Here is a 21,847-nt window from a genome sequence, read left to right as displayed (position 1 = left end):
TAGTAAGAATTGTAAATGTGATGGTGATTGGACTGTTGTTGCACTGAAGCAGGTGGATGCCTATTGCAATTTTTGAGGCATGTGATTCTTGGCTGGAATTGCAGCCATATATGGAGAATTCAGGTTTTACAAGGGAGGCACATTTCACAAGGCATTATCATGTCAGGACAGAACTTGTCAAATGCATTTCCACATTGCTTTAGTTCTCAAACACTGATTCCCTTCCCACACTTAAAAATGTATTTTAACATCTCAGCGATAATTATTTTACCGTAAAGTTGAGTATGGTATGCCAAAAGGAGTACCTGGGAAAGTGTGCTATGTTGTCTTTAGTGCTACGTGGAAGAGCAACAAATAATTTCTAAGGGATGGCTTGTTAGATTTCTGTTTTGTTTTATTGAAGATTAAAGGTGTTTACTCTTTAGCATGTTGTGGGGGAACAAGTGACCATGTGTCAACTAACCATTTGAACTGCTAAAAGACTTAATATTTTGTTTAAACATCCCATAAATATTGGGAAATTAAGATTCAAACTTGAGAAAAGTCTATATGCATCAGCTTTGTTCTACCTTGCATTTTAGTTTCTGTGTTATTAATAAGTCCACTTATCTGTATTATACTGGTAAGAATTCAGGCACAACAGTTGCATGCCATGAGGCCTAAACTTTCTCTTCTTGCTGATGGGTGGGTATGTGTTTGGCAGTGATGTTCTTCCAGTATTTTAGAGGGTTACAAGATGGATTCAATTTTTGCTGTTAATGGCTTTTTTTTAAAGGGAGTGGTGTTTGGTATTCATTATGAGTCCTTTTCTATCTTGATAATAGTCTATATATTTGTAAGTTAATTTGGTTCTTTTAGCGACTTGTTGAAAAGAAACATCGTCACTGCATTCAGTTGGGCGCATTGTCGGTGTAGCTCTGATGTTTGAGGTCTAAAATACCTTAGTATTAGTCTTTCTGTTTCTTGCTACATGTTCAGCTGTGGACAGTTCACATGATCATCCTTTGGCTGCTGGCACAGAAGGCTCTATGCGTGAAAGGATTCACTAGGGGCACACAGAAGTGGGACATCAACTTTCAAAAGACATTTGAAATTCACTCTTCAGGCATGAAAGAGCAAACCCTTGTATAGCAGTGTGTGAATGGGTCATGTGATGCCAAATTAGGATGAAAAGTAGGCTGAGGTCCAAAGGACTCTGCAGAGAGCTCTTGAAACACACACAAACTTCGCCACTCTAAATTTCCATGTTACCTGACAAGTCGCTCACAAAACATTTGGCAGAAACCTCTGATGCAACCCAAAGAGCCGCAGTCGGGATAGGGGTGGAGTGGGGAGGCAACGCGGACATGTCTGTGACCTATTCTAAGTGAATTTGTTTAGCAACAGAGTGTCAATCTTTTTAAAAAAATAAATAAAAAGTATTTCAAAATTGCTTTTTGCCCTTCAACGCTGTGATTTATTTGGGCACGATTGCGCTTTTTGGTAGCGTTTTCTAACATGGAAAGTTTTCCATGTTCTGATTTTACATGCTTCACTTCCACTTAGTAAGTATGCATAGTTAACCATAGTTTAATGTTCTAGCATTATGGGAATGAGTCTGTTTGAATCTCAGGTTTGGGCTCCCTTTTCTTCCTGGCATATAAGGAATGAGATTGGAAGCATTTAAACTGCAGTTTCATCATTTTAAAACTATTTGCTCTTAACACCTTTCACTAAAACATAGATTAAACCAGGCATAGGCAAACTCCAGCCCTCCATATGTTTGGGACTAATGTCACTGGCTGGTTTAATGTCACTGGCTTTTGCCGCAATAAAACTTGATGATGATGGTTTGGGACTACAATCCCCATCATTCCTAGCTAACAGGACCAGTGGTCAGGGATGATGGGAATTGTAGTCCCAAACATCTGGAGGGTCGGAGTTTGCCTACGCCTGGATTAAATGAACCACAGTTTGACATTAGCCACATTTAGATCTTAGCAAGCCTTTTGGCTGTGCATATGGCTTCTTCATGTGAGTGAATAAGCCAGGAAGTTTTCAGTAAGAATAGTTTCAAGTTTTGTACAAACTGGGAAACCGTGGTTACCAGCCTTGGAGCAGGCAGTGATCTTAAGCCTACTTCATAGCATGGCTTCATGTCCTCACTTAGTTTCCCTGTTTGACCCTAGCAGAGTATCGTTAATTAAAGAGTTCTAGTTTGTTTACTGCCCCTGCAAAAGAGGAAGACGAGAGGCTGCATTTGTGCCCACAAGGCTTGCTCATATCTTGGCTTATAATGATAATCAGAACTAGGCCAATGTCTGACATAAATACAAGCTCCAGTTTGTTATACCAGGAAGCATCCACTTACCATTGACCTCAGTGGAACTGACTTCTGAGTAGGCATGTATAGTATTGTGCTGTTAATATGGTTCAGACACTCTGTTTAAACAAATTCAAAGTTGTATTTCCTTGAAATACCTGTAACCCTTTGAAAAAATGACAATAGCATGTGATCCGCTTATTTAAATCTTAACGAATGGAGAAGCCAGTGAGAATTTTACATATTAATTCCAGCACATCAAAAGAGCTTTGAAAGAGATATATGTATGCTTCCTAGAGATAGTCACTTGAAGAAATACAAATAATGCCAGTCGGTCATATTAAGAAACTGATTGGACATTAGCTTGGAATCGGATCTATTAAAGCTTTTTTTATTTGTTTGCTTTAACATGTTTCACAGCTGTGAAAGCAGCTTTATTTTCCTATAACATACTCAACCAGCTATTTAGATAGTACCCCGAAGGAGGAAATGTTTATATTCCATTTACTGAAAATAGTAAATGTTTATAGTGTAATATCTGGTTACAAATGAAATTAAAAACAAATCTGAAATATATAAGTGAATACAGTTATGGGGAAAGTGAATGAACATTAAAGTTCTATAATCATAAAAAAATATGTATTTTGAGTTTAAGATGTGACCAAGTCAGAGTTAAAGCACTATTACTTTCTATTATTTGTAGTTAGAGACTCTTAAGAATGCGGTATTCAGCCTAGCTTATTGATCTGGTTATTTTTCTAAACGAGAGCAAAGTAACATACTGAAATCCAAGTTGTCATGAAATTCTATCTTTAATCAAGATACAATCGTACAACATAAAATGAAATAAAAAACTTTTTTTAAAAAAATCAACCTGAAATTGGCAAAATGTAACTCTGGTTGCAAAGCACAGCATTCCTATTCTTTTCCTCATTGCATCCTGCTGAAAAGCTGCTCCTCATAGGCATGCAGTGTGACACCAGTGGCTGTAGCAGGAAGAGAGAAGTGGGAAGCGAACACTTTGGATTAGCGGAAGTGCTTTCCTGTTGCGCAAAGCATCATTAGCTACAAGCATATATTTCTAATTTATGGCATGGTGTATGTGTGGAGGAACAGTTATGCACACTCCTACTTGGAAGCAAGTCGTATCAACTTGAGTAGGAGTTGCTCCTGAGCACGCGAGGCAATTAACAATGCTGTGTGTTCTAACAATTAATTAATATTTCTTTATTGAACAGCAAGAATTGACTTGCCATATAAGCACTTTTCTCTCTTTGTCTCTACCCGCAGGCTAATGGCCCCATGGCTCCTGCCTGTAGATATTGTAGAGTATAATTTAGGATCATAGACAGCTGCTTTATACCAGACCAGACTTATTGTCGGTCTAGCCCAGTATTATCCACCCCGAGTGGCAGCAGCTCTCCAGGGTCTCAGCCAGAGGCCTTTCCCTCACTCTTACCCCAATACTTTCACCTAGAGGTGCCAGGGATTGAACCAAAGACCTTTTGTTTGCAAAGTGCTCTATCACTGATCTATAATGACCCCGTTTCTAAAATCCCCCAATTTCATGCTGGTAATTGTCCAAATTTACCTTTTAATTGTCCAAATTATAGACAGCTGAACATGAATGACTGTTATAAAGGCTTAGTTCCAGCACACAGGATAATTGGACAAGTGCTAGAGCCCAGAAAGGCCCACTCTTGCCAGGCTACTGCCAGTCTCTGCCCTGGGCTGCTGCTTAATGATGCTAATAAGTGGCTGCTGTTGTGAGCAGACTGCATGCCTGCCCAGGGGAGCGTAAACATGGGGACAGTGGCCGGAAGGTGATGCTCAGCGGTGCTCTGGGCCTTTGAGCCTGAACTCATCTGCACCATCATGTGAATTATATTGGCTCCACCCCATTGTGTGCATGTTGTGGCCAGTGGCGGAATTGAAATGGCGGCTCTGGCAAGTCCAGGTTTCAGACCTGGCAATCCACTCAGCTCCGCTGTGGCAGCCAGGCACAGCACTTCACTTCCTGTGGAAGTAGACTGCCAATCAGAATTTAGCAAGTGCGCTATGCACAAGTTATAGCCCCCATTTCCTTTCCTTCTCCTAGGCTGATGAGGCAGGGTTAAATGCAATATAGATTTGAAGAGAAATAGCCATTTTCTATAACATCGTTCTGTATAAACTTTTTGGCATAATTCTCTCTAATGGCAAACTGTGATGGTGAGCACTGCCAAACTTGTAACTATGTCAGGGACACTGAGGAATAATCTGCCTGATCGGAGAAGCTCTGATGTTAGCAGAAGTACAAAAAAGCTCTTTAAAGAAACAACCAGGGGCACAGTTGTTGGCATCCATACGTCTCAGGAGACAATGGAAGAGTGTGCCTTTGGGGGTGAAGTCAACTCTACAGCTGTAGAGACCAATACAGGAGAGTGCTGTGTCAAACAGAAAATACAGAAAGAGGTGAGGCTGAATGATGTTCCTAAAGGGAAAGATTGACTGAAACCCTGAGCATCAGCACTACTGTTAGGAGGAGGAATACACCACAACATTTTGTTGTAGGTTCCACTTCTTCTTTCTTATTGGTTAATGGTGTGCATGTGGAAGAACTGAAAGGGGAAAAATCTTCTGCTGCATTTCCATTTTCTGTAGAACTAGGTATGACATGTAGAACTTCTATAACAAATATATGAAATGGAGAATAGAATATCAAAACAGTTGAATCTGATTAGGATTTTAAACATGTTATTTGATGAATAGCTACCATGACCAGTAGCAACAGGGCCACATAAGTGCCAGTCTCTACCATTTCAGTAGTATCTGGATTTCAGCTCTGTGGTGTTACCCAAAGTCAGTAAAAATCTTTATTTCTGCAAGTATGCTTTCTTTATTGCTTTTAGATAGAAATTTTATTTTTATTTTTTTCTTGCTGCCTTAATACTAAACCTGACTTGTTTTGCTTTCTTAGGCTTCGAGAGCAAGAAAGAAAAGAGGCAGAAGAAGCTAGCCAAAAAGAAATTGAAGAATGGGAGAAGTCTCTTCTGTCTCAAGCATCACCTACTCGGATGGAAAACATGTGGGAAATCCCAGCTATTGGTCATTTCCTTTGTTTAGCACAGCATATTTTAAATTTGCCTGAAATAGTCTTTTATGAGCTAGAACGCTGCCTTCTGATGCCTCAGTGTAGCGCTTTTTTGTCTAAAATAATGACTTCTTTGTTAAGTCCTCCTCATCGGAGATCTACCTTGCATCGAAGGCCAACTCTTCCTTACAGGACTTGGGAAGCAGCACTTAAGCAGAAAGTACAGCAGTGGTATACAGCTGTGGGGCAAACGGACAATCCTGACAGTTGCGCAGAGAAACTTGGTCTTTGTCCTCAGTTTTTTAAAGTCCTTGGGGAAATTAATCCTTTGGAGGAAAAACCATTTCATGAGCTCCTGTTTTGTCAAAAAGTATGGCTGCTGAAAGGCCTCTGTGACTTTGTGTATGAGACCCAGAAAGATGTGCAAGATGCAGTACTCGGGCAGCCTATCCACGAGTGCAGGGAGGTGATACTGGGTTACGATTACTTAGAGCATGCCTATGTTCACTTCCCACAGTTCTGTGGTGCAGATGTACGGATTTACAAGCAGAAGCCTTTTCATGCCCCTGAGTTTCCAGCTCCTCCCATTAAGGTGAGAAGAGTACCGCGGATTAAACTGGAGAAAGTGAAATGTGAATATGTCTCCAAAAGCAATGGCGAAGTTAGACTTAGCGCTAAAGAAGAGCTGTCTTGCACAAGGGCAGAATCTGGAAACAATATCGGCTTAGCAAAGATGCACTTGGACTGTTTGGATGTGGCCCCAGAAAATGACACAAATTCCAACAGTGAAGAGAAAATTCGTAGGGACTGTGACTTTACAATAGATTGCTATAAAGAAAATCGAGATAAAGCCATTGTTCCAGGAGATGTTGTTAACTTTGGGGGGCCCCTCAGCCCAGGAGAAATCAGGGTTGTGGAAAATGGGGAGAAATGTGGTGAAACCGAGACTACCCCATTAAAGGAGAACACTCTTAAAACTTGCCAGATGCATGTGAATGGGAATCACAGCGACAATCCAGACATGAATTGCCACAAAGTTGCAAAAGAAGCTACATCAGAGAATTCTGTAGAAAACAAAGCACTACAGTTTACGAAAGTGCGAGCAAAGAAAAAGAAAAAGAAGAAAAAGAAATTGAAAGATATTTTGAATGAAAGCCTTCAGAGAAAGCGTGAGATTCACCTCCACTCATTGAAATCGTATAAACCTGAGATCCAGAATAAGTTGCTCATGATGAAAAAGAAAGCCAAACACAAGAAGCACAAATCGGGTAAGGTGGTTTGAGCAAATACCCTTATTTCGGTCTTTTGCATTCAGAGCTGCAGAAAAATTTTAAGTGTCTTTGTACTTAAAACATTTGATTTGGGCTCGTTTAAAAAAATGATTCCGATACTTAGGAATTTACATTGCTTTTTCCAGTCCTGTTTTAGTAGCCTATGGTAAAAAATACCTGACTGCTCACAGAAGATGGAATGAAAATTCCAGATTACAAAAGAAATATTACAGGTGCTTCAACTGGCAGTCAGTCATTGGGGAGTTATTTAGCATGAAGCTACATAGGTATCAATATAATTTTCCTCATAGGGCAAATACTAGCGCAGTTTACATTGGTAAATTGAATTGGGTTGGGGAGTGAGAAGGAGTTATGTGTCTTTCATTGATCCAGTTTGCCACCCCACCCTGTGGCTTTGAATTGAAAAAAAATGGGGGATTATGGGAGCTCCACAATCCAGTTGCAAAGTAACGTTTATTAAGACCAAACAAAATGTCACAATATTGTGGCAAGTTTTCACGTTCTGTTATTCAGGCAAGATCCACAATGTGTGGGTGTGGGGAGGAGCAGGAAAAGTCACCACTCATTATCCACCCTGGTTGGGATTAAAGAAGAAAGAGCAATTAATTTGGGTGTGGACAGTGGGAGAAGGAGCAATGAATAAGGATTAAAAAAGAGCCTTTTAGTGTGTGTGAGAGAGAAGGGGGGAGGAGAAGGGACAGAGCAGCAGAAATAATTTGCAAGAATTTTCATATGCGGACATTGTAATAAAAGGTTGTTTAAAAATATAAATAATGTTTAGAAAGTGTGTTCTCCCCACCCCCACAAACACCAGAACATCAGGATCATCCACCCAGTGCAATTGGCAGTAGGTTGAAAACAGAAATACTATACTCTTTTTTTCATACAATGCATAATCACAATTAAGGTATGCATTACCATATAATGGGGTGATGGTTGCTAACTTACATGGCTTTGAAAAATAATTAGACAAATGAGTAGATGTTAGACGTATCTTACGTTGATTAGCCATGATGCTAAATCGTTCCCAAATATTAAGAGACAATATATCTCTGAAAAATCAAGTGCTATGGATAAAAACAGGTGGTGATTGTTACCCTTACACCCTGCTCCTGTGTTTTCCTGGAAGCATTTGGCTAGTCACTGCTATTTACAAAATTCTTCTTTCAATAATTCTTCTATTTTTCTATGATCCCTGAGGAGTTGAGGTCAGCATCCCTTCTCTCTGGAGTTGTCCCAAGAGAGAGACAATTCTGTACAATAAATAGGTAACAATGGAAGTGATATTCCCTATCATAGGGATTATTGAACATCTCTTACAATAGATTCATGCTTGTTAGTATCATTAACATGAAGCCCAAACTCTATGTTGCTACCCTGTTGTACACAACTCCAGAGGGGGTAGCTTTCATGAATATAAAGTATTTTGTTAAATAGGTGAGATAGGGGGTGTATTCTCTGTTTTTAGTGGTCCCTATACAGCTGTATGGCTGGTTGACTTCCTTCAATACTTATTTGCTCTATGCAAAGCACATTGATGACTCAAAGTAAGTGATTGGCTTTAGGGCTAAGAAGGATTTCTGCTCTTATCAGTTGTGCAAATGCAGAGGACTGTGGATGTTTGTCTTTTAGAAAGCTTTAGGCGTTGACTCCTGGCAAGTGAGCTGACAAGCTTTTTGCAGGTAGAGAGCAGTATAGGTTGTTAAGGTGCAATTGTAATGTACGTATTTTGATTTTGGAAAATTTTGTTTTTTAAGCGTATTTTCAGAGTCGACAGACTCAACGGTCAGGCCTTTGTATATTTAGTTCTCATGGGAATATGAATATAGAGAGCCTATTGTAAGAGGCAGGTATAGTTTTGATATGGGAGGAGGAGTCACAATATGGAATTTGAGCAGAAGGATTACTAAAAAGTATTAAAATAACTTCTTGTATGTCTAATTTTATGCAAATGTTACTACTCAAATACACCTACCTGAAGAAAGACTTATCACAGTTTGTTGGTTGTTACACAGTATTTGTTACCATTTAATTTTCAAGACTTTATGTAATTTGGATATATGGATCTTGATATCGAGAAATTCAATCTTTTTCTCTCCCTTTAAGGAAAGAAATCAATATCTAAAAAAGCAGTTACAAAGAAGAGGAAATCTGTTACGAAGCCTGCTGTTCCAGAATTTCAGGTAAGTGGTTCTTGTTTTTTAAATTATTTTTGCACTGTTTTAATTCTTGTACTTCATGTAGTAGAAGGCAGAAAGCCAAGAAAAAGCATTTTGTTTTTCTCTACTGGGACAGATGAACTGAATTAAGCTGACTGTATATTCAGTTATGTATATTTTAATTGATACTGATAGTAAAACATACTAGGATTTGTACTAGAATTACAACAGCTAGAATCCAAAAGGGCTGTGTGCAGTTTCATGCAAAATAACTAGGGCTTTTATGGGGTGTCTTCCCACCAGATCTGTTCATCCCATGAAAAGCCATGCATGAAAAGTCAGGGTTGCCTGACCTTCAGAACAGTAGGCAATTGAACATGTAGTGCTGCTTTTTGGATTCAGGGGGAGTGGGGAATGTGTTGTTTATGGATCATAGATGAATAGACAAATAACTTAGAAGGGAATAAATTCACTTGTGATGAATAAGTACTAATATCTAAAGTAAAAATATATTTTCCCAATTGTTTTTTTGGAAATGCCAATTGATACTGACAGTCACTATAAATGTTAGGATTTTTAAAAAGAAAATTATGCCAGCGTTTTCAGTTTTAACAACTCCAGGAACCGATAGATTGGATAATTCCCTCTTGTGTGTGGTGCTGTTTTAGCTACATAGGATCCACACTGGGAGAATGCGTTCACTATTGTTCTATGGGAAATTCCTCTCCTATGTTGACAAAATTACTAGATTATGTACTAGAGCTTCCACTTGTGCAGCAGGGCTTTCACCCTCTCCTTCCACACCAGGTCCTCCATACTCCCCAGAACTGGCTCTGTGCAGGTTGGGAGCACTCCTGGAACAGTTTGCAGAGGAAGAGAGGGGATTATTCTGTCTGGCAAATATAAATGCTTGCCTTTATGGAATGATCACCGTAGTGTGATATTTGTATCCTATTAGGTTTAGTCAAAAAGGGTGGGAGGGGACAGAAAAAGTTGTCAACTTTTTTTTTGTAACCTGGCTCCTAGGTCTTTAATGGGGTTGCCAACATTTAATGGCTACTGCTGTTTCCTTGCCTGCAACAACCAGTTCACTGGGTAACATTAGCTATGTTGGTTCCCATGCCCTAAATTCACCCGGGTTTATTTCTGCAGGTTGCATGGTTGTTAAAGGTGCAGGAACTGGCCTAACTAAGATTCTTCTGGCCAAATGGCAATCCTAGTCTTCAAAAGTTGAAATAGAAAAATATAAATTCAGCAGATAAAGCATGCACAGTTGCTCCTGAATCTCTCCCTTGCTTTTTCTCCCTGAATGTTACAAACTATTAAAGGCTAAAGCCTAACCTTTGAGTACTTTCATCTCTACCTTTCATCTCCTTTCCCACTGCAAGTCCTTTTCTGTCCCTCACACAGCCACATTCTGTAATTTTCCAACAGACCCTCCATGCCGGTCATTCACTCTCAACTCCACATTGCATTCCATTCTCACAGCATGTTTATACTGAGCATATGTGCAGAACACCCTTATTAAATTCAGTTTATTAACATTGGCTATCAAAATGCCTTTTTAATAAAAACTGCAAGTCATGAGTAATGGGACATGCCGGACGTTCCCCATGACCTAACACAACAAACCATTTCCCAAAAGACTCAATACAGATGGCAAAATATTTCTTCCAAAACCACAACAGCAAAGTTTATGGAAGAAAGATGAACTAGCCAAAGTCTCTTGTTAAAACTCATTCTTCCCAAATTTGGCATGGACCATCCTCAAACCTATCTCTTGCAAGTTTCGTATCAACCCATTGAGTATTTTCTAACTTCGGATGCCATAGAACCGACTGTTGCTCGTTATAATAGTGAAATGTGATTTGGTAGAACATATTTAACATAGGGTGGCCTTAAAATACATACATAATTTTATTTTTATGCCACTTTTTCATAGTTCAAACCATGCTCAAGGTGGCTTATAACATGAAAAAAAATACATAATTCAACACATAACAAAAGTAGCCATAAACAATAAACAAAATATCAAAAAATATACAGCCAGATTGAACAATTTCCATATAAATCATAATAAAGATAAAAAAGTAATATCAATAACAGCAACAGCTCCCGTTAGCAATACCCCAGCCCAAAAATCTCTTTAGCAGCCTCAGCTTTTGTAGCTAGAGTTAGTCAAGGCTCCCTCCCAGGCCAGGTGGAAAAAGACCTGGAAGGCAGGGAGCAGGTCAGACCCATTGACTTCTGAATAAATATGTATCAAATTTTACTGAACGTATCATATATTTTAAAACTCCCTGCTTGATTATTTTATCTTTCCCCCCTCTTATTTCAGCTTATTTGCACTAATCTCGATGAACTCAGGGAATTAATTAGAAAAATTGAGAATGAACTCAAAGATGTGGAGAATGTTAAAAAGAAATCGGTATGTCTGCTTTTTTCTTTTTTTTAAAATGCAACATGTTTGGATGGATTATCACTTACAGGTGTTTTTAATTTGTGCCTTCTCCAGGTGAATCATGGAAAACTTTTTAAAAATTTCCACTGTGGCCTCTTACCAGCTATTAGGAAGAACAATAGTGTTTGAGCAATACTCTAGGGCTTTTTAGTCAAATAAAAGTTGGCTTGTGGCTAACTCTGTAGACCAGTGGTTCCTGAATAGCCAAGTATTGCTGACCCCCTGTTTGTCAAAAGCTAAGCCATGAACTCCCTACTTTTGAAAAAAAATTAATATCTCTATGGTAGCTTTTGTTGTGTGAATGGTACCATGGACCCCCCCACACACCCCCGTCGGTCATTGAGAACCGCTGCTGTAGACAAAGGGCTGTATGCAATAAAGTTGCCCATTCGTGCAAGGACTTCTGTTTGTACAACAGAACTTTCCCTCCTTCTTGGTGCCCCAGGTAGAAGTTCCTGCACAAACAGGACAACTTCATTGGATATAACCAATAAGGTGTTCCTCTTCTTTACTCTCACTGCTGTTTTGTGAAGTGCTGCCCTTTATCTAATCAGTTGAATTTAGGTTGTTACCTTGCTGAACATATCACATTCATATGGTGCCTAGCACACTGTTCCAGTTTTGTTTCCCACTCTGAATCTAAGAGAAAACCATGTGTGAACCTATATGTCATATCATATTGTATTAGAGTGAAAGTAAACTTTGTCATGCTCCATGGCTCTAGTGATATGTGGTTATAACTTGTATTCTGCCCAATGAATACTGAGATAACCAACTGGGATATCATCCAACTGAATTACAAGAATTTTGAAAGAATTGTTAGCATGATAAGATGCCAAAAGGTTGATTCCAAAGGTATGCAACTATTCACAGTTGTAAATGGCTTTTAGGATTGCCAATCATGCAGTCAGACTCCTGCAACTTTTTCAGTAGTTACAGGTTCAGAGAAATGTTCCTGCTGCTACTTAACAGTAAATTGGAAGAGATCTGTTGAATGGGGCAAAGGTGTGTATTTGAGGCAAAACTGCTGCCCCAACCTGCCTGTTTCATAGATATTGACTTGCTCCTGTGTACTGTATATGTATATTTGTACTGTATATGTGTCATGGAGTTGCATGGGTTGGAACTTGAAGAATAAACAATTTAACTGGACAGTGGAACTTACTGAAGAGTAGTTGATACATCTTTCTGTACTTTTGTTTTCTGGTAGAATGTAGATTAACAGGTTAATCATATGCATGTTTACTCAAAAATATGACTTCATTGAGTTTTATGGTACTTGCTTCCAAGTAAGTGTGCACAGAATAGCATTTCAGGTGTAAAGTCCAGAAGTCTTTTTCCTAAGCACTTTAGAATCCATATGTACAACTTCTGCCTGCTTTGTGTTTACAATATGATAGAAATTGCAGGCAAGCTCACTCTAGTTAAATATTAATCTACAATAGTTCTATATTGTATTTGTTTTCCATCCCTAATCTTTCATCCAAGCTGCAGTCTATGTTTTTCTTACCTTGCATTTCTGACATCTCAGTTCACAATACTTTTGCTCTAAACACTGCTTTAAAACACCCCCCCCACCTTTCAATTCAATTCAATTATGTCACCATTAGGTTTTTGCAGGAACAAGTTGATATTCAGAACTTAAAAGCAGGACCGTCTCATTTGGGCTCAAATCCTGAATCTGTTGAACCAAATGGATTTATAATTGTGCTGTTAAACACACATGAGCATTTAAACCTAAATTTAGGGTCCTGTCATGTGTCATTGCCACACCCAGGTCTGTTGATTTGTTTTTATTAATAAATTTGCTTCAAAATATTTGCCCTCCTTTCGGAGGCTTCATACGCAGTATTAAATTCCATACTCCGTCTGCTTTTTAAATCTATTATCATTAGGGCTGGGCAATATCATCCTATGCCCTTTTAAAATGTGGGGGTTGGGTTGTTTTTATTTTGAATATATATTTTGTGGTTTTATATTTTGATTTTGTTCTGTGAACCAACCTGAGAACTCCGGGTATAGAGTGGTATATAAATTCAAATAATAATAGTAGTAATAGTAATAATAATTACTATTCGAGAGCCAGTGTGGTGTAGTGGTTAAGAGCAGTAGTCTCGTAATCTGGGGAACCGGGTTCGCGTCTCTGCTCCTCCACATGCAGTTGCTGGGTGACCTTGGGCTAGTCACACTTCTCTGAAGTCTCTCAGCCTCACTCACCTCGCAGAGTGTTTGCTGTGGGGGAGGAAGGGAAAGGAGAATGTTAGCCACTTTGAGACTCCTTAGGGTAGTGATAAAGCGGGATATCAAATCCAAACTCGAAGTCGAAGAAGAAGAAGAAGAAGAAGAAGAAGAAGAAGAAGAAGTCATCTTTTCAGCATCACAATGTATATCACCAGTGGTATCACAGTGTTGAAAAGCTGCATCAGCCCCGCAAGGTTCCAGGGTGAAACTGCCTCAGCTTCCTTGGCAGGAGTTGCGGCAGTTTCACCCTGGCTGTTCGCAGGGCCAATGCAGCTTGTTTCCTCCCTATGAGCACTAGGTGCTGGCAGCAGAGGGAGTCAGGTGGAGGCAAACTCCACCCCCAGTATACTGCCAATTGAAGGCACCATCACACTCTGGCCCTCAAACCGGTCCTGGGTGATGTATCAATACATCACCCAGGCCTAAGTTCCATATTTTTATGTTCACCTTCAGATTTTCTGGACCATTCTCTTAGATTTCACTGCATACTCCAAAAGGAATTCAAAGGGCTCCCTGTAACTGCTGATTGGTAGTTAAAGCGACCTCTTTTGAACTTTTGACACGTGTCAATGGCCTGCCATGGCTAGGCGAAGATTTGTGAATCTGCTAAGAAAGAGGTATGGAAAACAGCAGAGGTACGTCACAGATATGTTGAGCATATAATTCATTTAATTTTCAACATATCTGCTTGGTTCAAATTTGTAAGGGAGCCTACTTGGCCCAGTGGGTCAGTTCACTACTGAGCGACAAGATGGCTAACAAGTAGTGGCGGCAGGTCAGTTGACGTTTCAGTTCAACATCTGAAATTAGTCTTGAGCTGTAATCAAACTGCAATCCGCTGTAATCCGAAGTACTTTCAGAATAATGGCACAGTCCTGTACATGGCAACCCAGACGTATACTCCATTCATCTTCTTTTGTATAGAATTACAGGCTAAATCATCAGATCTGTAGGTAACTTTGCCCTAGGAATGAGCGGCTGTTTAAAGTTTCAGGAAAAATGGGCATTTCTTAGTTGATTTCTTCGCAATCTAAATAAATATGTTTTCACCTTAGCTTTCTATTCATGACATTTTGAAATATGTATTTTTGCTTAAAAGGACATATCTGCTAGCTCCTGCAGTTTTACACTTGCAAATATGTTTTTGGGAGTAGTCCAGTGCCACTCAATGGAAAAGTTATTTTTTGGGGGCATAAAATTTCACAGTAATTTACCTACGAGTTACTTTTCTCCTGTTGTGGTTTCCAGTGGGAGCCGTTTTTAATTTAGGTATTTATTTGTATATCCTCTCAATGCTGGTCACATCATAAAACAGATTAAAAGAATAAAACAGAAACCTCTGGTCTTACCATTGTGAAAATAAATTGAAAGAAAGTCTGTTGATATATTGTTGTACTATGAAAAGATTGTACTGTGTATCTTTATCACATCCAAACACACTACAATAATGTCCTATTTTTATGTATACAGGGAAGGTGGTATCACCGAAAGCAAGCTGTAAAAGAACTACACTGTACTCTGCTGCGACTGCTCAATGAATTGCTACCATGGGAACCAAAATTAATGAAGGCTTTTCAAAGAAACAGGTAATTAGCTGTTTTAAATAACGTGAAATGTAAGGACTCTGACCAGTTATCTTGTTTTGCGATTGCTCTTGTAGTACAGACAAGAAGCCTGACATTTTAAGGTACTTCCCAGCTTAGGCAGTGATGGGTCTAGGTAATTATGTCACCAGATCTGTGTCTCTAGCCAGAATTATCTAGTTTGTTTTTCCCCCCAATGATTTTGTTATTGCAAATTCATTAAAGAAAAAAGAAAAAGAGACTGAGAGAAAACAAAGAAGGGAAGAAGCACAAGAAGAAAACCCCATCAGCTCCCATGAATGATACGTTTAAACATCAATAAACATCTTAATTTACACATACAGATCAATGTGCCACCCATATATTTATACAAGCAAAGTATGCTCAAATGTAGCAGTGACATTAGGGTCATCAGACCATTGTGTAATAAATGGTGGATATTTATCTTTCCAGGCTTGAAGTAACTCGCTTAATGACCATTTAGGCTGTGTAAGATCCTTTATTGTCCTGCCATCACCATACAGCAGGAATATCATGTCAAAGTCGTTCTTTCTTGTGATGTTTTGTTGAAGGTCTCGGTTAAAAAAGGATTATGATGACTTCAAAAAGCAACCAGATCATGATAAATTTACAAGAGAACAGTGGACTAATGAGGATGGTGAAGTAAATACTGGCATGGAGGTTTCCACTAAAGCAACGAGTGAGTCCCCTGAGCACAATGAACTTCTGAAAAGGGATTATACAGATACAGGTAAGTCCTTTGCTAGTCATTGTGAGTACCTAGGCACATACAGCAGTCCTTGCATATGGTTCTTATTTTAGTCAGCTAGAGAGTTTGAGTGGTACAACACAGGGCACTTCAGCCCAGTTCCCACCATAAAATTTGTGGGGTGCTTATTTATTAGGGGGCAAAACTCAGCAATTTATCTAGCTTTAGGGTCTCGTGAGGATTTGGGTAGGATTGAGCACAGCTATGCTCACTCATTCCTGTGAACAGTTGCTTCTGCCTCCTTTCCCCTGAAACCCAACAACTTACATTTGGGGAAGAAGAAAACAGAGAAGATATTCCCAGTAGAAGAAGCCATGGCCCTGGGAACACCTGCTGTCTTCCCTTTTCCTTCCTCCAAAGGTGTGTTCTTTGGTTTGGGGAAAAGGGAAATTAGCAGAGGCAGGGGTTTTTGAGTACCTTTTAAGCCTTTTGCAAGTGTTCAATGGGCACACTTGCAAAAGCTCAGCCTATTTCAGGGTAAATGGTGGGATGTTCATGAGTCACCACTATTTTTGATTAAAAGACTTTCCAACTTAAGCAGTGCGGTCTTTTACTAAAGAAGCTTTACTGTCAGTTAAAACGTAGGTATCTGAATTTAACATCTTGGAAAACATTCACAATTTTAGTTTGTAATGACATACATACACACACACATATATATACATACACCCCCCCCCCCCCGAGAAACTGCTTCCAACACATATACAAACATATTAAAACATCATCCGTTAATAGTAACAGTGTGATCCAGTCTAAAAAGTCACAATAACTTTAAAATAAACAATTTGTATCAAATAAAGCAATATTCAATAATCCATTAAAACCTAATAGTAAACAGTAAAAAGAACATCAGCAAATAGTAATTAAACAGTATTGACTTCCTAATGAGGTCTTATGCCAGTACAGAAAATGTTAGAAAATGTAATTGGATATAGATTAAGTTACTGTCTTCTGAAACTGTGTAATTAGCAATTTCTTGATGAAATAAATAAATAAATTAAGAACATTCTCAGAACCTCCTCCTATTGGTTAGAAGGGTGGTGTAAATATATTTTACATTGACAGAGCCTCCACCATCAATAAAGTTCTAGAAACATTTTAATTTAGCTTTTTAAAACTTCCCTTTTGCTTTCTTCTCCCTCTAGAGGACATGAAACTGTCAGAAATGGAACTTGCTGCAGGAAAATCCAGACTGTTAAGGAAAGAACTGGCTTGCAAAGAAATACAGAAGATGGTGCCTAAATCTTTTAAACGCCAGTCCAAGCAAAACAGTTACCTAGATGATAGCACAAGAGAGTTTTCACCAAGGAAAAAGCTGAAATTAAGCACAGGTGATACCACAGTCTATGGTATGGAAAATGACTTGTCAATTGATGGTGGCTTGAATAAACCCAAACAAACAGAATCCTCATCTTCAGAATCATTGGACACGACAGACTCGCCACCATCAATATCAAGCTTAATAAAAGGGACCAAACCCATCCAGGCCTTGCTTGCTAAGAATATTGGGAACAAAGTGACCTTAACAAGTCAGCTTCCACCTGCTGCAGGTAGAAGCATTTCTACGTCTGAAAAACTGATTATGTCACCTATAGGTTCTTCCCCAGTCAAACCAGTGTTGCCCTGCCAGGCCAGTTCCAAGAGCCCATTACAAGTGTTATACAAAATACCTGATGGCCACTGCATGCCAATAGACTTGCATAACAATTCACTGAAAATTCAGGTGCAGCCTGTGGCCGATTGTAAACCAGGAGAAAAAACCACAGGAGAGAAACTCATGCAGCAGGTCCTTATTTTGCCTAAAAATTTCCTTATCCAGCACAGAGAGGGTAAAAGTGTCGCAAAAGAAATTCCGCCGTTGCAGCAGAAGACGAATGAGCAGCACCGTTTTTCTCTTCCGCAGTCAACAGCTGTCAACACTACTTTAGCTCCTGCCTTTCCAGCTTCGGTTATAAATGCTGCTACTGCGTTTCTCCCCGGCACAAATTTTAAAAAGAATACTGCACATTTGCCGCAAGGAGCTAATGCAGCAAAGGGTCTTTCGGCGTTGCCCCCTGTATCAGCCACAGGCAACGTGTTGGCGTCAGTGGTGAAAATGAGCCAAAGTGAGACTACTAAAACTAAGACTGTTGTTTCAGGTACCTCATTCCCTGTCACTTCATCTACAGTTCAGACGCTGACAACAACACTACCACCAAGTGTTTCTTCTTGCACCAGCGGTTCCTCTCCAAGACTAGCATCCCCGCAGAAAAGTGACGCTGACGAACCTAAACAGGAGCTGAAAACAGTCTGCATCAGAGATTCGCAATCCATCCTTGTTAGGACGCGAGGTGGGAACACAGGAATCGTTAAGGTGCAGACAAGTTCAGACCAGATTTCCCCTAGTAACTTATCTCCGGGTTCCGTTTTCACATACACACCTCAGCTTCAGGCATTTTTAGTGCCAAAATCCACACAATTGTCAACCTCTACCTTTTCGGCTGCGACAACAGTCGTATCTAATATCCCAGCACTTATCCAGTCCTCTCCCACAACTTCTGTTTCCATTCCAGCTGTTCCCAGTGGTGTAAATCAGGGAATAGGGAAAAACATGATGTTTGCATTTGGGCAACCAACGAACAGTTCTACGGTAGGTCGTGGAATGCAAAAAACTGTACATTTGTCCTCTCCCACTTTCTTATCTCCAATGTCATCATCTAATATCACCATGCCGGCACATCTTAACAGCTCTGGTAATGCAAATAGCATTTCGCCAGGTAATAGTGGGCAGAATGCCATATGCACTACCCAGGCTTCTTTTATTAATCAGCAAGCTGATGTAAATAGTATGAACTCTCCTGTCACACAGCCTGAGGCCACGCCTATAAGCAGTGGAAGTGTTGTAAGTGGCACTCAAATTCAAAAACTTATGTTGGTCACAAATCCCCCCCTTCTTCCCGCTTGCGGAACTGCAGGAGTCAACCTCGTCCCTGCTCCAACACCCACTGGCATTACCGCCCAGAAACTGGTTTTCATTAATAGACCACTTGCCAATATTCAGTCAAATACCGGTTTGACCGCAGAGCCCTTTAAACAGACCTTCTCTCCTTCGATTGGAAAAGCATTTGTTAAAAGCACAGAGCAGCCTCAGTTAGTCCTGATTCCATCTACCGTGGGAGCATCGCTTAAAGTTAATCCATCGCCAACGGTTTCTCAAATAAAAGATGTGAAAATAGGACTTAATATTGGCCAGGCCATCATAAATAGCACAGCTAATGCACCAAGTGTTCCACCAATTAACATTATGCAATCGGCAGCTCCCAAAGATGCGGAAGAGAAAAGTAGCCAGGCTGTAATTTTGACAAATGATGGTTTGGTTCCTCTGTGTTCAAGCTTGGCAAAGAGTGTTGCACCAGTCGAAGAGTCTTTGAGTCTTACAACAAGAGCAATTTCTACAGTAACAACAACAACATGTTTAGATGCTGCTTCTGTGGCATTGAGTGGAACCACTTCTGGAACGTGGTCTACTGCCTTGGCTGGTGGAACAGATACTTCAACAAAAGTCACACCCGTTTTAACTACTCGAATGCGTACCTCTAATGTTGGAAATACTGTAGCTATATCTACTGTGAAAACGGGACACCTTGCTTCATCAGTACTAATTTCAACGACTCCACCAGCTCATCCAAGCTTGTCATCTACTTTTCAATTGCCAGGTACAGTTGCCTTGCCCAGACCTGTGAATAGTGCCCCCAAAATGATACCAACAGCCCCTCAATTGCCAGCAGTTTCCCCTGTTGTACAGTGTATGCCCCTTTCAAAAGGTCAACAGTCCACACTCGTTCAGTTTCAGTCACCCAGAATTCCAGCTGCAGTGCCAACAAATGGAAGTGCTCCCAAACCTCAAACTGTATTGGCCCCCAATCCATCAAATACAGGTAAAATTGTTAGCTTTTCTAACTTAGTTTCCCTACCTTGTCAGCCGCCGCCTCCTAATTTTGTAAAGCCCACCCCTGCTTTCACTTCTGCTCCTACTGCCGCCACCACTCAGACTGTTCCAGCTTCACCATCTATAGCTGGCAATGTAGGAGGACAGCTGAACGAGTCTTGTGTTCAACAAAAAATAATTATTAACACGTGTACACCTTTGGCACCTGGAACTCAGATAATGATCAGTGGCACTCGGTTCATTGTTCCACCTCAGGGTCTCGGAGCCGGCAGCCACGTCCTTCTCATCTCTACAAATCCAAAACTTGGCCCTCTTTTAACTGTTAATAATGGCCATGGGCTTCAAGGTGTATCCCATCCTTCTCCTTCTCCCCAGAAGACTACACAAGTGTTGAGCAATGCATTAAGCTGGCAGCCGTCAAAACAGCCTTTGAAAAGCTCTACCAAAATTGTGAACGCTCTTGGGACTGCGAACCCCCTGCCAATTGTACATGCAGCGCCACAAGTTGCAAACAGCGCCGCAAAACCAAGCGCCCCATCTTTTGCAGCAACATTGTCTGCGCCTTTGGTAACCACCCGGCCCGGCGGTATTGCTAAAACGTCTTTGGTTTGTGCCACTCACACTGCTAACTCACAGTTGCAAAGCAGTACACCTGTATTACATCTAGACACATCTATAAAAAAACTGATGGTCAGCCCAGAAGGAGCCATTCTGAATGCTATAAAGACTCCAACATCGAAATCTTCCTCTCTACCGTCGTCCTTCTCTCCTGACATCGTTTCCACAACCAGGAGTCCTGCTGTTGTCTTCCCTAATTTTCTGAAACCCAACATAGGTGTGCCTAACACAGCTGCATCTTAAATGTAAAGTAAACGAGCCCTTAAAATGTTGGGGCATTCTTTTGTGTATGAAGTTAATTTATAATTGTTTAAGAAATTCTTCTGATATTTGAAACATACCAGACATGAGGCTGATGTACATGAACCTATGGCATGCGATGGCTACTTTTGAGCCTGTGGAAGCCGCCAGGCAAAGAACTAAGCTGTTGTGCATGTTCTTGGGAACTCACAGGCTGAATAGATTCAGATTCTGCTCATCAGACGTGTCGGCTGCTAGTTTGCCATTAAATTGGGAGCTGCCACATGCTCAAATTTTAAAACGCCTACCATCTACCCAAGGGTTTATGGCCATAGTTGATTTTCTAAAAATTACTTCATATTAGATTGCAGCTGCTTACAATTTTATTTTTAAATGGTGAGGAACCTCATCATTAAAATACTTTTCAGACTTATACTTTCAAAGGGTTTTTATTAAAGTGGTCAGATAAGACCGTCTGTTAAGGTGTGTTGTAGAAAGCAACGTTTACTTTTTGGTTAGCACATTTACAGGGATATGTTTCTTCTTCAAATTTAGACTTTTCCATCTTAATTATAAACACAGTACACTTTTAAAGAAAAATTACTTGGTTCTCTCTCTCTCTCTCTCTTTTTTTAAAGCATATTTATGCATTGTAAAAATGCAATCTATGGTGTAAAATTGTACATATCCCTGACTCCCTAACAGTATGTACTAAACTATGTGTAAAAAGAACTACTCTGTCTTATTTATGTTTTGTTTACATAATGTATAGTTTTTTAAGTATTTTAGTAATTTTGGACAAGTGTACTGTTTAGCAATAATGCAGAAAAATCTGCATGTAATAAACAAAGTTGCCGTATTTCTTTGATAATGTATCAGTTTCATCTGGAGAAGAAATACTTGAGAGCACAGGGTTATGGCATGTATGGGCATTAAGAAATTATTATGTTGGGATTAACAGAAAGGTTGTGGTCCTAAGCTCAGATACTTAGACATAAATTCCATTAAAACGAATGGGATTTTTTGCCAAGTAAAAGTGCCCAAGTTTGTGGTTTCCCAGCTTTTGATTTCTTTTTCTTGCTCTTTTGTGCATCATTTGAACCCCCCCCCCCAGCTTATACAGTTATGGACATTTGAGCTTGTTCTATTTTCACCATTGCCACAGGGGGTGAAAATATTCC

General features: G+C 39.8%; 1 protein-coding gene and 1 long non-coding RNA gene across 3 annotated transcripts in view; both read left to right on the top strand.

Annotated features, from left to right (window-relative positions):
• BRD10 (bromodomain containing 10) overlaps nucleotides 1-21,525 on the top strand; it is a 35,677-nt gene extending 14,152 nt beyond the window's left edge. For both annotated transcript variants that reach the window (XM_081893630.1, XM_081893629.1), the window contains 6 exons: nucleotides 5,262-6,643; nucleotides 8,774-8,850; nucleotides 11,165-11,254; nucleotides 14,999-15,114; nucleotides 15,684-15,862; nucleotides 17,026-21,525. In XM_081893630.1, coding sequence (XP_081749756.1) covers nucleotides 5,262-6,643; nucleotides 8,774-8,850; nucleotides 11,165-11,254; nucleotides 14,999-15,114; nucleotides 15,684-15,862; nucleotides 17,026-20,669 — 5,488 coding nt within the window. In that variant the 3' untranslated portion in view covers nucleotides 20,670-21,525. The remainder of the gene's footprint in view (nucleotides 1-5,261; nucleotides 6,644-8,773; nucleotides 8,851-11,164; nucleotides 11,255-14,998; nucleotides 15,115-15,683; nucleotides 15,863-17,025) is intronic.
• The window catches only part of LOC309360351, a 49,238-nt gene that overhangs the window by 20,040 nt on the left and 7,351 nt on the right, over nucleotides 1-21,847 (top strand). The window lies entirely within an intron of this gene.

Source organism: Podarcis melisellensis (genome assembly GCF_964234715.1).
Source record: "Podarcis melisellensis genome assembly, chromosome: 17".
In the NCBI taxonomy this organism is placed as follows: Eukaryota; Metazoa; Chordata; class Lepidosauria; order Squamata; family Lacertidae; genus Podarcis; species Podarcis melisellensis.
This window is presented reverse-complemented; position numbering and strand designations above follow the sequence as displayed.